Here is a 17983-nt window from a genome sequence, read left to right on the forward strand (position 1 = left end):
GTGTGTATAATTTACAAAATCTAATCTACCTATCTGAAAACTAAGGAGAGGAAAATGAGAGGAAATATAAAATGGGAATAAAGCTAAATGTGGCTCCAAGCATACAGAACAAGACTCACAAAGTAGGTCAGGTGTGTATATGTGCAAATATGAGTGTACAATTTAGTTGTACATGCACACGATTGGAGTATTTGATGTTATCTTCCTAACTTGTTATAAAACTATTTTCACAAACAAGTTACATATCTACAAATTTTATCTGCATCCACTTACTATTTCTGTGAGTTTGGGTAAATCACTTAACCTCTCCAAAGCTAATTTCCTTATTTTTATTTTTTAATTTAAGTGTAGTTGATTCACAATGCTGCGTTAGCTTCAGGGGTACAGTATAGTGATTCAATTCTCTCTATCTACCTATGCTTCTCCAGATTCTTTTCTCTTACAGGTAGAACCAAAAGTCACTTTTGAGGTGATTTGAAAATATTTATTGAACTTCCAAAAATGACAGCAACCTTTTAGAATAAACTGTGGCTTTCAATGGTTTGTTTCCAAGTATCTAAGGCAGGGATGTGACACTGAAATTTGAAGTCTGACCACCAACTAAATGCACTCTAAGTTTTCCTTCTTTGGGTGCTTTTGCTGAACAGTGAAGTGATTTTTTATGAAGTAAAGGTTAAAAAAAAAAGTTTCTCAGGGATTGTTCAATTGTTCTGAATTTAAATCTCTAACCTCTGGGGACAGCGTCTTATAGAGAAAGAAGGTGAATTTGTTATGTAGGTAATAAAAGGTTTTCGGATCACTCTTTAAATCATGCTGTTTAAATACTGAAATGGCAACCCACTTCAGTGTTCTTGTCTGGAGAATTCCATGGGCGGAGGAGCCTGGCAGGCTCCAGTCTGTGGGGCTGCAGAGAGTCAGACATGACTGCGCAACTATCACTCATTTAAATCCTGTTACTTTTCCTATAAAAATGATACATTTTTACCATTAGAGTTTATCTGGGGGAAGAGGGATCAAGTGGTTCTTGCTTGTTTCCCCAGGAAAACAATCTAAGGACAACCAAGGATATTGTACAACTCAAATATAACAAAGCATATATAACACATATATGTATTTTTTATTTATACATGTTTTTTAAAAACAATCTAAAATTTGTAGTTTGGGATTTCTTATTTCAAATAGCAAATCAATTTTAAAATATGTAAATTATGATTTCCTTCTATTCTACTTTTTTTTAACCTCTTAGTAAAGAAAACAATCCTCCTGATCGCTTCCTCGATATGATAATAATGTCTAAAGCCATCATTTTAAGTAAACATATCATTTGATTCAAAACAGAAGTGGTAACACTAGCAGGCTGGAAAATAGGCTTCATCTCAAAAACCAAACCAAAAGTTTGTTCAGAGGAAATGACAAAAAGACTTAAATTCAAAAGGAGAAGAAAATAAGAAAGTAATAGAGACTTGAGAAAATGTATTTGGCTTTCTCATGTTAAATGGGAATAATCATTGCATTCACCTCATAGGGTTGTCATGAGGACTGAAGCACAGAAAATAGTGTCTAGGCCCATACTGAATATTCAATAAACATTAGTGCCAATTATTATTACTACTGGCAACGATTCAAGTTATTAGACCATCTCCTGTTTTCCTATGAGGGAAAGCAAACAGTCTTAAAGGAATCACTGTCTTGTGAAAATCCTACCTGCCAAGCAAGGATAGCTCCACTTTATGAAGAAAGCGCACTGAAAAGACTCCTCAAGAGTCCCAAAATCCAGAAGAAGAGGTAATTACTGAGGGATCAGTGTTTCTGATTTGTGAAGGGAAGATTATCATGTAAATAAGAGGTAAGACTTATTCTGCATTTTCCAGAGAGTTGGACATGAATTAAATGGTGGAACTTACAGAGGGAAATGTCTGCTCACTGTTAAGAAGACTCTGATGTTGAAAACACTCATCTTATAAGAGGACAAGCTGCCTAGAGGGGTAAAGGGTACGTTGTTAGTGTGAAAGGAGGAGCTTCACCAGTCAAGGATGATAAAAGATTCCTCAGCAAGTCCACACTAGATGACAACAATAATATAATGGCAACCACCATCCCCACAAGGATAGTAATGATAGCTGATACTTTCACAGAAATTGCCAGCATTGCTGTAAGAACTTGACATATAGTGACCCACTTAATCCTTACCTCAGCCACCCGGCTCCACAGCCTGTTTTTAACCACTACAGTATGTTGCCTGCCTCCTACTTCAGAACCCTGAGCAGGTTACCTAATCTCTCTGTGACTCCATTTCTTCACTAATAAAATGAGAATAATAATGGCACTAATTTACTCAGAGGACAGTGATGAAGATTAAATAATACATTTGTTTAGCAGCTAGAACAGAGCCTGACACACAGTTAAGTACTCTCTCATAGACATTTGAATATAAAGGTCATATTAACTTTTAAGAAAACTTTTTTAGTTGGATGGCAAGTTAGCGAAGGCATAAAGAACTGCCTTGGCTACAGTGAGCAATCTGACTCAAAAAGTTTGTGTGTGTGTGTGTTTTTTTAATCATCTAAATGGAATTCAAGGCTTGCTGATTTAGGCTTGATTCTCTGAATAACATGAACATGAAAAAACATGGGCAAAACTGATAAACTGAGTTCTGCAGTGAGATCAGACTCTCCGTATATTTTGTCATGGTCAAATGGAATGTAAGATCTTGAAAAAACAGCCTAGTCCATGACCCACTGCTGACTTCTTGTAACATCTTCAAGATCTTGGCCAATCACTCAGCTCCACTTTCAGCAAAACCCTTAATTGCTTCACACACTGGGCTTTACCAAGTACCTGCATAACCAACTCCCAAACCTAGGTTAATCCAATCTACTTCTTTTGCACCTGCCATCTAATGTGGCCTAACAAAACTCCTACTCACCCTTGTCACTCCTTTACAGGTTCTCACAGAGGCAGCGCTAAACCTTTACTTCACTCAAGCTTCCAAAGGTACTCCTGCCCTACCCTCAAATAGCCTACACTCCTTAAAAATTGGAAAATAGAAGCAATCAGAAATTCTTTCAATTTTCAGATGTCTTCCTCCATACCTCTAAACTCCTGCAACATGAATCAACATTTACTGCTATTGTTGTCTAGCCTTTTCACTCTCCTTCCTATTGCAAAAGGAGAAAAAAAAAAAAAGTGCTTTCCAAGACCAACTCTTTCTTCTATTCTCTGATGCTACTCAGGAAATGTCAATTACATCACCATCTTTGGTTTGTTGCTTTGGCAACTATTTCCTCCCCACCACCGCCACCCCCAGGATCCCACTTCTCTCTTGGACCTCCAGACTTTTCCTACTGACCTAAAAACATGCCAATAAGAAAACAATTCTCAGTCCCATTTCCCTCATAAGCCTTGACCCTTTCCCCATTATATGCCAAATATCTAAGAGAGGTCTCTTGTTGTAGGTATGTAGCCAGCTGAACGGATAAATGAGAACCACTGGAAGGCAACCCCATACCGATTATTCTTGATTACAATTAATCTTTTAAGTATGCTTAAAGGTTCTGACATCCTGCAGTCGCAGATTTGGTGACTACTAATTATTTTTTCCACTTACACTGCTGTTTTTAACAAACATGACAGGAAAATATACAACAGAAGTTTGTTACATACGATGAACTGCACTTTAACTCAATGCTGATATGTGCTTTGGGGCTTCTAGCACCAAGTTTATAGAGTAGCAATACTAATACCTTAAAAATGTTTTTTGAAGGATAATTCTTGTATTAGCTAGCCCCTTACATTCTACAGAGTCATGACTGAAGTTATGAACAATAATGTAAATTGTCTATAAAAACTTAGAGGCTTATTGGATTTAAAACTTACCACCGATACAGAAAAACAAACTTATAGAAATAAAAGTTTCTCTATACCTTCAGGGAAGAGGATCTGGTAAAAGGTGGTAAGACAGGAGAGAACAAGATGTACTGCATGAGAAGCAAGCCAGTAAGGGTAGAATGCAGAAAACAAGGGGAGGGAAAGGCAAGGGCCAGATTGCACAGGGCCTCCTAAGCTGGAATGAATACCTTTTGGTATACAACAAGAACAACAGGAAGCAAATGAAAAGCTTTAAGCTGAGAGATGTAAGGATCTGATCTGCAACTTTAAAAGGATTACTCTGGTTGATGCATGAAAGATGAACAGGTACCCAAACAGAGTGTGAAGGGACAAGTGGGAATCAGGAGGCCTAAGTGGGACATGATGGTAGGCTGGATCTGGGTGGCAGCTGAGATGAAAAGATCAGTAAGATTTGGTGAATGATTAGATATGAGGGAAAGAAAAGAGATGTCATTGAGATGTTGGTTTTCTGAAATTTATATACCTATATACATGGAATGCACAGTAATATCTTGTACAATATAAACTGAATTATTAACAGAAATTACCTATAGGAAAAGAAGATGAATTTTCCATAGTAAACACAGACAGACTTTCACTTTTTACTATGTAGATACCTGCATTGTTTAAATATTTTTATAAGTAGAAAGTATACATTATTTCATAGTTAAATTCAAATGCAATAAAAAGAAACAACATTTTCCAGGGTGAAAAGGACAGGAATGGCGTTTTAGGGAAAGAAACTATTTAATCAAAGGTACAAACACATGAAAGTACAAGGCATATTTAAAGATTACCTACTGGTCTAGGGTTTACAAAGAAGGAAGGACATGTAATTGGGACAGGATGAGCAGAGGATGCCTATACTGTGTTAGCATATAGGCAGTTCATGAAGGACCTTCTATGTCAAGCTGAAGAAAGCATTCACTAAAATGTACAAAATGGTGAAGCATATAAAGTTTTTAAGCAGGAGGATGACAAAATCAAGTATTTTAGAAAGATCACTTCAGAGGCAGTACGAAGCCTGGATCAAAAGGGAGGTAAGAAAATAGGCTTGGAGATCACTTAGGCCAGGACTTAAGCTAAATTCAGGGGCGACAGAGAAAGGGAGACTCAGTTTGCAAGCAGACAGGACATGGTGATTGAGCTGGATGTGGCAGCACCAGAAGAGGGAAAGTCAAAGATGCTACCCACCGTTTTGAGTTTAGGAGATTAGATAGGATGACATAATTTTAGATCATCCAAGGACAGGTTAAAAGAAAAGGTAATAAATTTTGCTCTGGAGATGCTGAGGTTAAAGAACCTCTGGGAGTAGGTCAAAGTACACAACAGGAAGTTGGATATATACATGTGAATTTGAGCAACAAGGTCAGAACTGGAGCATATTGACACTATTACCCAGAAGAGAGAACTTAAAGCCTGTGCACACAATCTTACCCTCGCTGTAATTCACTGAATTCTTGAGTTGACCAGTTCCATTTATTCTCATAGTTGTAAAAATTCCATATAACTGTAACGTCTCTGTAGGCAATAACTTAAAGTGAGCCGGAAATTTTTCTCTTGGTTTCTTGGTCTCTCTTATTTTTTTCCCCTTTCCCTTTTGTTTGCCCTTCTTTCTATCTACCTAGTTATCTAGTTAAGGAAGATACAGGAAATAAGAAAGTATCATATAAAAAAAACTGTCATTAAATATTTTCATACTTTGTCTTAATTGTAAAAGGCAAAGAAAAGAACATTTCATAATTCTACCTTTACTAAAACCTAAATTAAATAATGATTTATCTAGGTGACTCTCCCCTGATTTTCTCTGACAAGTCATTAACTGACATCCCCCAGGCAGTCAACTCCAGCTGTAGCTTTAACCACAGAGGTTCCTGAAACAATTCCACAGTCCTGTTGTTGCTTACTGTGAGAAATCTGAGTCACACTGTACCTTTGTCTAACTGATGATGCCCTAGTTTCTTGGGAGGTGGAAAGGAAGGACCTGTTGGCAAGGAAACAGCTGCTTCCTTCCTGAGCCAGGGAAAACCAAGAAGGTGACAGATGGACAAAGTGGAAAAGCAGCCAAAAGTTTCTTGAGCTCCTTGTTGGCAAGAATTTTCACTGAGGCACAACTGAATATCTTATTAAAGCATATCAATGACTGACAGAGTTTCATCTGCCTAGGTGCTCTGCTCAAGTTCAACAGGGCTTCCCACACATTTTCTACAATTGATAAAGTCTGTAGTGGTACAAAGAACCTGGCCTCAGCCTATGTACAGTGGGCTAAGACTGCAAGGCACTGTCCCATTTAACTTCAGGAATACATCCACAGGAATGCACTATCTGGTTAAAAAAAAAGAAGAAGAAATTCTGTATAGTAGTTATATTTGTATGACATATTAAATTACTATTAAAATTTCATTAGAAAATGTTTACTTTTGTATATTTAAAAGATCTGTTGCAAACTTTCATTTTTTGCTCTTTTATCAGCTTTCCCCCCATCCACTTCTATACCCAGAAAATTAAATATTCAAGGACTCCTGGGTAAAACTGACAACCACCAGATGGATAAAACTAACACTTTAAAAGTAGCTGTACATAGGTAAGTTATTGTTCTTCATCAAATAGAAGTTAGCAATCACTGACAATAACATTAAAAATTAGTGTGGGCATGAAGTATGGAATTTTAAAACATCAGTTTACTATGCTGATTAATTCAACATTTATATTTGCATCAGAACTTAATAATCCCATAAATAAATAGAGCTCTCAGTTTTTTAAAAAATCAAGGGATAACATATGTATTTAGACATATTAGCAGCGTAAAGATGTATGCTTCAACACACTTATTGGGAAAACGTCTGAAAATATTACTACACTGAATTCACGGGCATCCCCAAGAATCTGACATAAAAGTTCTCTAGAATAACAACATTTCAGGAAATTCCAAAAAAGGAAAAGGGTCAAATAGGAAATAGCCTCAAATTAATCGACAAAGTTCAGTGCTTGTTCCAACTTGATTTTTCTCTCCATTGCAAAAACAAAACCGAGTCTCAGGATGGGTGGGTGAATCACTTAGATGAAAGTTCATCTACTGGAATAAACGGAGAGGCCGCTTGGGCAGGCGACACAGGAGAGTCAGTGGTAGTGCTGACTTTCGCTGGTGAGTTACAAGAAGATCCGGCGCTGCTGCTGTTTCCATCAAGGGTATCGGAAGACACACACACACCCGGATCTGACAGCTGCGCAACGTCAGAAGAAAGCATGTTGGTGATGCCTTGGAAAAATCTCTTTGGCTGATATTCAGTTTCCATTTCACATTTTCTTTTCAATGGTCCAAGAACACTTGGTCTAATGCAATTAATGGGACTCTGGCTTCTCCGGGTAGTAAATCGGGTCGTTGGGCTGGGAATAGGACTTGGAGGCAATCCATTGCTACTCACAAAACTTTGCAAGGATGGTGAAAAACACTGCTTTCCAATTCCCCGGGTAGGCGACGGTGCTGGCGACACCGGAATGAAATCGATGCGTTTCGGGGAGGCAGATTTCTCCACGTCGTTGTCGCTCAGGCTGAAACTTTCCTCCCAGGAGTGGCTTATCTGCATTGCGTTCTGCACCTCGCGCTCGTGGACAGTCTCTCGATTGATCAAGTCCATGCCCTCCTCCTGTTTGATCTGGTGCAAGCGGCTGCTGTGCATGCGGACGGGGGAGGCCGGCAAAAGCAGGCCGTGGCGGTTCGGGAACGTTGTGCTGTTCCGCCTGGCGCTCGGCGCCTCGGCCTGGAACACCGGAGAAGTGTCACTGAGGCCGTGGATCAGGGGGGCGCTGTTAGATCTCCTGAGGCCCCCGCCGCCGCCACTGCTGCTGCCTTCCGCCGGGCTCCCACCTGTGCCCGGAGGGAGCTCCAGGTCTAGCTCCATCTTCTCCTGGGCCATGTCGCGGGCACGGAGGCGGGGGCGGTGCTCAGTCAGAGACCTAGGATTCCCATTCCCCGCAGTCCAGGGCCGCGGCCGCCGCCACCGCCACCGAGAATCTGTCAGCGGGCTCGTCCCTCTGCGCATGCGTGCCCCTCCGCGCAAGCGCTCTGCAATATCTGTTCCTGGCGCCGGCTGAAAGCGTAATAGCTGCGCCGCAGGCCTAGGGGGAGGGGCGAGGAGTGGTTGGGAAGGCAGTCAATATGTTTCTTCCGCAAATAGCTTTGAGCGCAAACTTGCTTTAACACATATTAATAAGGTTACCATATTCAGGAGTATATGTTTATAAAGTTACAGCTCTGAAAAAGAAGCACTTTGCTACTCTGTGTTATATGGTGAGGAGAGGAGTTGGTCTTAACCTGAGAGGCCTTCTCTGAGGAAGGGTCCATTTCTTGAGATCCTGAAAAGGATGTGGTGTATAACTCCCTGGGAAAAGAGGACTACCAGCCCTGTGGCTGGGGGGAACCAGGAAGGGAGGGAGTGAGTATGGCCTGGAGTGGACAGTGAGCTAGCAGGACGTGAGGTGGTGGACCTTTATCCTGAGAACAATAAACAGAAGGTTTTTAGCATGGGTATAATAGCGACTGAAAAGGTCTCTGGCTGCATTCCGGAGAATACGTTACTGAGAGATTAGAACCGACAGAAGAAGACAGAGACCAGAAAGATGGGAATTTCCAGCAAGGTGGTACTGTAGGAAAGGAGTTGGAAAGAGTGGTAAATCTGGGAACTATTCAGGTCAAGAAGGGAAAAAACCAACCTGTAAATGTATTACTATTGTTTTATTTAAAATCATATATCTGACACAAGCTTATGTGCTCAATCATGTTCACTCAGTATGAAGGATTAAATGAAGGAAAAACCAACAGGACCTCGAACTTTAAAAACACAATACTTGGCTCATGTAATTAATATAAACTTTCATATCTCATTAAAAATCAGTTTATACTTAGTCTTTAGTGTATTCAGTCAGATTCTTTTTTTCTTCTGTGTGCCAACTATGTGCCAGGCACTGTGGTAGGAATCAGGCCCTATGAAAACATTTAATTTCTACTTGGGGCAGGGTGGGGGTGGAGAGAGATAAATACATGAGCTATCTTTTAGATAGTGCTAAGTCTTAGGAAAAAAATAAAATAGGGCAGTGCAATGGAGCACTACTGGGAGAAGGGAGGGTGCAATTAGAGCTGCGATCAAAATGACAAGAAACAAGTCCTGCTGACATCTGGGGAATGAATGTTCCAACCACAAAGAATAGCAGATGCCAAGGACCAAGGCAAACACAAGTGTGGTGAACTGGCAAGAAAACAAAAGGGCTGTGCAGCTGAAGCATAAGGGAGAGAGTGATATGAGGGGGTAAAAGTGTTTGGATCTTAGTCTAAGTATGATGAAAACCCACTGCGAGTTTTGAGCAGGAGAATGATATTATCTGGTTGATGTTTTATATCACTTTGGCTCTGTGCAAAACAGGCTGAAAGAGACTAAGAGTGCAGATAGAAAGATGGATTAGGAACCATGGCAACAGGGCAGACAAGAGATTATTGGACTAGGGTTCTATCAGTGGTGATGGGGGAGAAGTAGATGGATTCAGGATATATTTTGAAAGTAGAACTAACAGGATGTTTAGATGGATTAGATTTAGATGGTGGTGAAAGAAATAAATAATCCAAAGGCAACTCAGAGATGTTTTACTTAAACTGAGTAAATGGCAGCATCATTTACAGAGGCAGGGAAAGTTCTTTTAGAGGAGAAATTGAGTTCTGTTTTGGTTGATTTGATTTGGAGGGGTCAGATATCCATGTGCCTAATTTGAACTGAAAGAGAGCTTAGTGATTTTTGTTTGGTTTCCTTTTTGCAGCTGAAGAAAGTAAGATCCAGAGAGGCTGCCATAGTCAACATCACACAGCTTGTTTAGTAATGGGAACCAGGACTAGAATCCAGTATGAGAATACTAGACCATACCCTTTCCACTGTCTCTCAAACAGCTTTTAATTTGAAATCCCCCTATTTCATTTAGTCATCCAGCTAATGAAATAATGTTGATTATGCATACCTACAATTCTAGAAACTGATTTAAGCTTTCCAAGTGCCTGACACTATTTAAAGTGCATCACATGTAGAACCTCATTTAATCCTCACAATAACTATAAAGGAAGTATCATTATTCCATTTTGCAGGGGAAACTGAGATGCAAGGATTAAGCAATGTGCCCAGGATGACAGGAAGCAGTGGGACCTCGTCCTTCTGGCTCCAGAGCACAGGCACAATGATGCCTCTTCCATGTGCAGTAACATTTCAGACAGGGAGAAACCATTTCCAGATTGTCTACACCTTTGCAAGTGCAATGGTATTTGAGAAAGAATTTGAAGGACAGGTAGGATTTTAATAGACAATATTTTATATAGATTTGGCAGCATGGGTATAAAATAGTGAACTTGGCTAATACATGAAGTACATGGAGAAGAATAGGTAATAGGGAAAAGATGGAAATTAAAGTTGGAATCAGTATTGGAGCTCTGAATGCCAGGAAAAAGTGCTGTATTTAACGTGTGGGGCAATAGGGAACTGTTGAAGGTTTTTAACATGAGGAACAACACAATGAGAGCTTCACTTAGGGCCTGCCAGGTGGATGGATTATAGATAGAGAAGTGGAAGAATGGAAGGTGGAAAGAACCAACATTTTCTAGGTGCCCAGGGCTACCAGTTACTTTAAACATTTATCATTTAATTTCCCTTGTAATTCTATAAAACAGATACTATTATGCTCATCTTGTAAAAGGGACAATTAAGGTTCAAAAATTGTAAAAGGCCCTATAGCTACATGGAAGAACAAAGATCTGAATGAATCTGTATCAAGATGCCACTTCAAAACCCATATTCTTTTTGATGCTTTCTCAATGAATTAAAGATGGAGAATTTGATAGGTAACTCTGAGATGAAGTGAAGTGAAGTTGCTCAGTTGTGTCCGACTCTGCAACCCCATGGACTGTAGCCCCCCAGGTTCCTCCATCCATGGGATTTTCCAGGCAAGAATACTGGAGTGGGTTGCCATTTGATGAAACAAGAATCTAAACTAAAGTTGGGAATGGCAGGAAAAGGAGATGGATGTGGAGACTGGAAGGTAACAACCCAGATCCTGACTGTCTGGATGTACAGAGGATGAAGAGAGAGGAGTCACAAACAACTGAAGTTCGAGCATGTACAACTGAACAAATGGTACAACAGTATTGAATAAGAACAGGTGAGAGAGGAAGAGCTTCCAGAAGAAAATCAGTATTAGATGAGTAGGAAAAAAGTATTAACCATAATCCATAGCATATTGCTAATTTGCATATTACTAAATTAATTCTAGCATGACTCAAACATGCCAACATTGTTCATGCATGTCTGGATAAACAATAATTATCTTCACTAATAAAGATCAGATAGTGATAACCACAAAATCAAACATCTGTGTTATTTGGTTCTTACCTGAACACACCTATTAGAGATCTTCACCCATTTCCCTGTTTCTACCCTTATCACTTCTCCACCCAACCTACAACGTCATCCTTAGAAAGAAAACTTGAATAGTCACTTCCCTGTGCAAAACCCTTTGGTGGATTCCCACTCAGGGAAAAAGCTGAAGTCATTACAACGACCTATAAGTGCTCCGTCTGGGTCCCTGCCATCCCTCTGCCTACCCACCTCCAACTGCTCTCCCCATTCACTGCCTTCCCTCCAACTGCAGAGGCCTCCTTACTGTCCTTTGGCCCACCAGGCATGTTCCCCCTCCACTCAGCTTACTTTTCCTTCCAGTGGACATCTACACTGTTCCATCCCTTCAGCTCTCTGTACAAACGTCATTGACTAAGAGGTTTTCCTTGACCTTTCCTTATAAAAAGCAACAGCAGAGTCCACCACCAAACCTACACTCCCATCCCCCCACTGTTTTCATTTATCCTCCAGGGCACCACATGACAATATGTATAAAATGCTTTCTTGCCTCTTTGCCCTCAAGAATGCAAACTCCATGGGGGCTCTCTGCTATACACCTAGTATCCAGAACAAGGCCTGGCATATAGCACTCAATAAGCAAGTGTTGAATCATTGTACAAGTGAATGATGAATGAATACACGGACTAATACAGCTCTGTCCAAGAGGGAAGAGAACTCTAGTTTTTGAAAATCCAGCCTAATAGGCCTTTCTAGACTGAATCTATGTGCTCTTTACTTTGATTATTCTTCTCATATCAACACTATCATTAGTTACAGTGCCCTCCAGCCCATGCAGGTAGGTTACCTGAATGAATCCAAGATGTGAACTAAGACATTTAAGTTCTAAGTTTCCATTCTTTTTTTAACCATCTGCTGATATACACTTGACAGAATAAAAATGCTCAGGGCTGAGAATTCTAAGCAGTGTTATTCCTTCCTCTCAAAAGAATAAAGAATAAATGAGAGAAAACAGCAATTCAGATATTAAATAAAATGCAAAAAGGCATTTCAGCCTGTTGTAAAAATAACACCAGTCGCAGGATCTAGCTCTTCCCTGAATCAATTCACCCTTCTGGTTTTAACTCTGGGTATGAAGTGACTTAGCAGCAGCATGAAGTAAATACCACACTTAAGAGTAAATCATAAAAGTCAAACACCTACTTAATAAACTTTACTGTGCTTAATAATTTTTTCAAACTAACATATAGCTGCCTTTTAATTCCCAGGAGCATTTTAAAATTAAATCTTCAAGCATACGATAAGGCAAATATGCACTTCTGAATCCATACTGAATGAATGTGAAATAGAAAAATATGTGTACATGTATAATCTGAGATGAACTGAAAATGTCTCCATATCCCACATTAACTAACATCACCAATGTAGAACAAAAATATTGCAGCGGAAAAGTGTACTTTCAAAGTATAGGAACTCAGGAGTGTTTACTGGTACAATAACTTAGGGGAAATGTTTGGTATTACATCATACTACCTACTAAAAGAAAATATATATACATGTTCTACAATTAAGAAATTCCACTTTGGGGTATACAGCCAAGAGAAATGAGTGTTTATGTCTACTAAAAGCCATGTACAAGAATGTTCCCTGCAGTATTACTTACAACAGCCCCAAACTGGAAACAACCCAAATGTCCACGAAGAGAACAGCATTAGACAATGAATTCTTTACTCAATAACATGTACATGTATAATGTTGAATGAAAAAAATCAAACACGAGAGAGTACATACTTTATGACTCCCTCTTTATGAGGTTCCAGAACAGCCAATAGCAATCTACAATGATAGAAGGCAAAACAGTGGCTACCCTTGGGACTAATATCCTGCTCTGGGTGCTGCTGACACAGGCATAAACATATGTAAAAAACTATTTAAAAAGTAATTAAAATGTACACACTTTATTGCATATGAAGTTAGTCCTCAAAATGTATCAATATAGAGAAAAACAGAATGGGAACTGGAATCTAAATGGAAGACAAAACAGAATAAGAATGAAGATCCTTTGTTTAAATGCTAACCACGAGTCTAAACTGGAATGCTAAGCTTCCAAATCTCTTTGACACACAACATTATCAGTGGCCTTGACAGGACAAAGAAAGGAGACAGAAACATATACACACCCCCCTCAAGCTAAATTCACTGGGGCCCTAAACACCAATAAGTCTCCAGCAGCCTCACACAAACACTGGACACTTGTCTGAGGTGAGTTACAGATCACCGACAGAACCATTGGTTCTCCTTGGCACTGTTCCCAAAGAGCCCTCAAAGTTATTTATTTCTGAGACGTCATGAAGTCAAGGAAATGAAGCTCATTTCATAGCCTTTGACTTTCTCACTGCAATCTATGTATTCTGCCCAGTTGGTTCTGCCCTTTCCTCCAAAGCATAATTCATCAAATGAGACAAAAGTAACATCAAAGAAACTCAGCAGGGGCTGTTATTACATATGGAAGGAATGAAAAATGTGCTTGAGGATGCGATTCTGGCCACAAGATCTTACTTTGTTATCATAATGAAAGAAAAATAGATGATCTCAGGAACCGTGATCAATGGTTTACTGGACAGTTTCTGAGAGCCAGTAAGTACAGAGACCCTTCATAGCATATACCTCGAGGGTGCTGAATCTAATCCTTAAAACTTAAAAGCAGCAGCAAGGATTAGAAAATCAAAGCATGAGTTTACTAAGGGGCTTTTGACCCCCTCACCTTTCGTCTTTGATAACAGCTAAAAGGCTATCATGTCACTTGCATGGAGCCACAGTCTTTAAATGTAAGAAGTAAAAAGGAAAAATGGGGGCTTCAAAGGTCTGACAGAAGAACCTTATGGCCTAGGGCCTCAGCAAAGTTCAGACAAACAAATAAATGTGAATTGTAGTTATTTTAATTTCTTTTCGAGAGAGAATATCAGGGAAGATATTAAAAATAGCCATCCAGTCCCCACTCTCTAAGTCCTTCAAACAGAATAGAACAATGAATTGGTATCATTCTTTGTTGTTCTTCATCACTTTCATACATTTTAGGCAGCACCCATTTTTTTTAGTGCCTTCTTTTAGGCCATAAACCAGGGTTTTGATTGTTGTCCTTTACTAGTTACATGTTACACATTTCTCTCTGCCTGTTTGCTATCTTTCTTCTAAAGGATTAACCCAACCAGCAAGCAGGGAAAAAAAGAACTCATGGCTTTATGGATATTGTATAAAGTTAACTTCAAAACATGCAAAAGTTGCAAATATAGTAGGGTTTATATACTTGGGCCTTCCAGTTGGGTATCTGGGAAACTTCTGAAAGTGTTCAACATATTAGTGCCAGTAAGACTATAGCAAAAAAAAAAAAAAAAAAGTTCCAAACCTGGAGTCAGACCATCGTACTTCCAGCACAGTGACCTTAGACAAGTTTGTCAGCTTCTCTGGGCTTGCTTTACTCATTTATGAAGTGGAGACACAATGTCTTTGTTGTAAACATCAAATGATGTCCATAATAGGCTTTGTAAGCAGTAAAGACTCCAAACACAATGGGCTTCTCTCAATGAAAATACTCCATGCTATGATCAAAAATGAGCTTGCCTACCCTTCCACTCCTTTCCTGATTTGGAACCAATCCATTGTTCCATGTCCAGTTCTAACCATTGCTTCCTGAACTGCATACAAATTTCTCAGGAGGCAAGTAAGGTGGTCTGGTATTCTTATCTCTTTAAGAATTTTCCAGTTTTCTGTGACCCACACAGTCAAAGGCTTTGGCATAGTCAATAAAGCAGAAGTAGATGTTTTTCTGGAACTCTCTTGATTTTTCTATGATTCAATGGATGTTGGCAATTTTATCTTTGGTTCCTCTGCCTTTTCTAAATGCCTCTTCTGATGCTGAAACTGGTTCCAAATTGGGAAAGGAGTGCATCAAGGTTGTTTATTGTCATCCTGCTTATTTAACTTATATGCAGAGTACATCATGAGAAATGCTGGGCTGCATGAAGCACAAGCTGGAATCAAGACTTCCAGGAGAAATATCAATAACCTCAGATATGCAGATGACACCACCCTTATGGCAGAAAGCGAAGAGGAACTAAAGAGCCTCTTGATGAGCGTGAAAGAGGAGAGTCAAAAAGCTGGTTTAAAACTCAACATCCAAAAAAACAAAGATCATGGCATCTGGTCCCATCACTTCATGGCAAATAGATGGGGAAACAATGGAAACAGTGACAGACTTTATTTTCTTGGGCTCCAAAATCACTGCAGGTGGTGACTGCAGCCATGAAATTAAAAGATGCTTGCTCCTTGAAGAAAAGCTATGACCAACCTAGACAGCATATTAAAAAGCAGAGACAAAACCAACAAACAAAGCAGAGACATTCCTTTGTGACAAAGGTTCATCTAGCAAAGCTATAGTTTTTCCAATAGTCATGTATGGGTGGGAGAGTTGGCCCATAAAGAAAGCTGAGCACCAAAGAATTGATGCTTTTGAACTGTTGTGCTGGAGAAGACTTCAGAGTTCCTTGGACTGCAAGGAGATCCAACCAGTCAATCCTTAAGGAAATCAGTCCTGAACATTCATTGGAAGGACTGATGCTGAAGCTGAAACGCCAATACTTTGGCCACCTGATGCAAAGAACGGACTCCTTGGAAAAGACCCTGATGCTGGGAAAGACTGATGGCAGGAGGAGAAGAGGATGACAGAAGATGAGATGGATGGATGGTATCACCGACTTGATAGACATGAGTCTGAGCAAACTCTGGGAGTTGGTGATGGACAGGGAAGCTTGGCATGCTGCAGTCCATGAGGTAGCAAAGAGTTGGACATGACTGTGTGACTGAACTGAACTAAACCCTTCCACTACTTTCATCAAAAAGCTTCCTTTGTTTTTTTGCTTTTTAATGTGATTCTGCAGAAGAAAATTCTCTCATCTTCTTCTCTAAGACTGTAGTAATTTTTAGAGAGACACAGTTTCTGTGGTCTAAAAGGTATGAACTGAGTTCATCTGCAATCAAATGGACAACTTCTAAGGCAGCAAAATAAGAAAAAACACATTTCTAAGAATTTCACTCTGAGTCTGTCTGAGGAGAGATGAACCCTGTAGGGGTAGAGAGGCATCAGGAACTAAAAATGTAGCTGGATCAGTGAATCCTATTCCCTGCAGCAAACCATTTGCCCATCCCAATAGCAGGAGCAACCTTCCCTGATTGCGCTGAACTTTTCAGTCGGGACTAATCCCAGAGGCTTATTCTCATTTATTCATTGTAAACCCTGTTTTGAATTCCTGCTGTCATGCTACTGTCCTTCCTGGCATATAATAAAATGCAAAGACACACATTTGGCTGAGCCTGATAAACACCATGAACCCAGTCCCTCTCAAAATTGTTAGAGGAAAGGGACCCGATCAGAAAAAAACTCAAGTTTCAAGGGTTACCATTCCTTGAGATGCATCTTTCCCTCCAGGTAGCTGATACCTTGTAGGTATATTTTGAGGACCAGGTCAAATGATCTGCAGAAGCTTGAAGCTGCTGCCCCAAATCTAAAGATTTATAAACTACATGCTTTAGGGGAAAATTTTTAGCTTTAGAGGATGACAGTTGCACAGGCAAGAGTTACCTAACTTCGAAGACACTTGAAGACAGTGAGTGCTATTACTGAGAAAGGGGAAGTTCCTAATTTGTCCTTTTGCTTTTGTCCAGCTTCAAGCTAATATGACTAGTAAATGCAACAAAAAACAGTGTATTAAATAGGGGGGGTGCTCTATTTTCTCCTATCTCGTACTAATTTATAAATTAAATGCAACCATAATTCAGCATCTGCATGCCTTTTTTTTTTTTTTACCTGCAGTTCAGTTTGTTGGTAGGAAATTAATTTTTACCATCGATGGAGTTCAATCATCTGAAAGTCCCACTTATTAGGAAGTGGTACAGATGTTTCTTCTTCACTCTCCATTTGAAAACTGAAAGTCTAAGAGAGGAGACTTCGTCAGCTTTTATGGTTATGACACTTTTTACCAGACAATGTTGTCGTTATCATTATCATCATCCACTTAGAGCTTACATTTACTGAGGGCATATGTGCCAAGTACCCTTCAAAGTACTGTGTAAATATCAACTCATTTAATCTCTACACCATTTCTAGGATTATTATCCTGAGTTTATAGATGAGGGGAAAGAGAAACAGAGGTTTAAAAAAGGTGCTTGAGATGACATAACCAGTTAAGGGGTAGAGGAAGCTGAGTCTCTGAAGCCCAGGGGTCTGGCTTCAGAGGCTCAGCTCATGAAATACAAGTGGATTCCTCAAACCTGTCATGATCATGGTGCTCCAGGCTATTTTCAAAGAATGATGGAGGGGCTTCCCTGGTAATCCAGTGGTTAAGAATCCACCTGCCAATGCAGGGGACACAAGTTTGATCCCTGGTCTGGAAAGATCCCACACAGGGCAACTAAGTCCATATGCCACAACTACTGAACACAGGTGCCACCACTGTTGAAAGCACGTGCCCTAGAGCCTGTGCTCCACAATAAGGGAAGCCACCACAACGACAAGCCCATGCATCGCACCAAGAAAGTAGCCCCTGCTGACCAAACTAGAGAAACCCCTCAGGCAACAACGAAGACCCATCACAGCCAAAAATAAAATGATTTAAAAAAAGAGAATGATAGAGGACTTGACATGTACAGGGCAG

The 17983-nt window shown here is 39.9% G+C and overlaps 2 protein-coding genes across 2 annotated transcripts in view; both read right to left on the reverse strand.

Moving 5' to 3' along the window:
• PIP5K1B (phosphatidylinositol-4-phosphate 5-kinase type 1 beta) overlaps positions 1-17983 on the reverse strand; it is a 323645-nt gene that overhangs the window by 230956 nt on the left and 74706 nt on the right. The gene's annotated exons all lie outside the window — the stretch shown is intronic.
• On the reverse strand, positions 6287-7941 carry PABIR1 (PP2A Aalpha (PPP2R1A) and B55A (PPP2R2A) interacting phosphatase regulator 1). The gene has a single exon (XM_020912636.2). The coding sequence runs from the start codon at positions 7929-7931 to the stop codon at positions 6942-6944; it is 990 nt and encodes a 329-aa protein (XP_020768295.1). The 5' UTR covers positions 7932-7941; the 3' UTR covers positions 6287-6941.

This window comes from Odocoileus virginianus, chromosome 18 (genome assembly GCF_023699985.2).
Source record: "Odocoileus virginianus isolate 20LAN1187 ecotype Illinois chromosome 18, Ovbor_1.2, whole genome shotgun sequence".
Taxonomy (NCBI): Eukaryota; Metazoa; Chordata; class Mammalia; order Artiodactyla; family Cervidae; genus Odocoileus; species Odocoileus virginianus.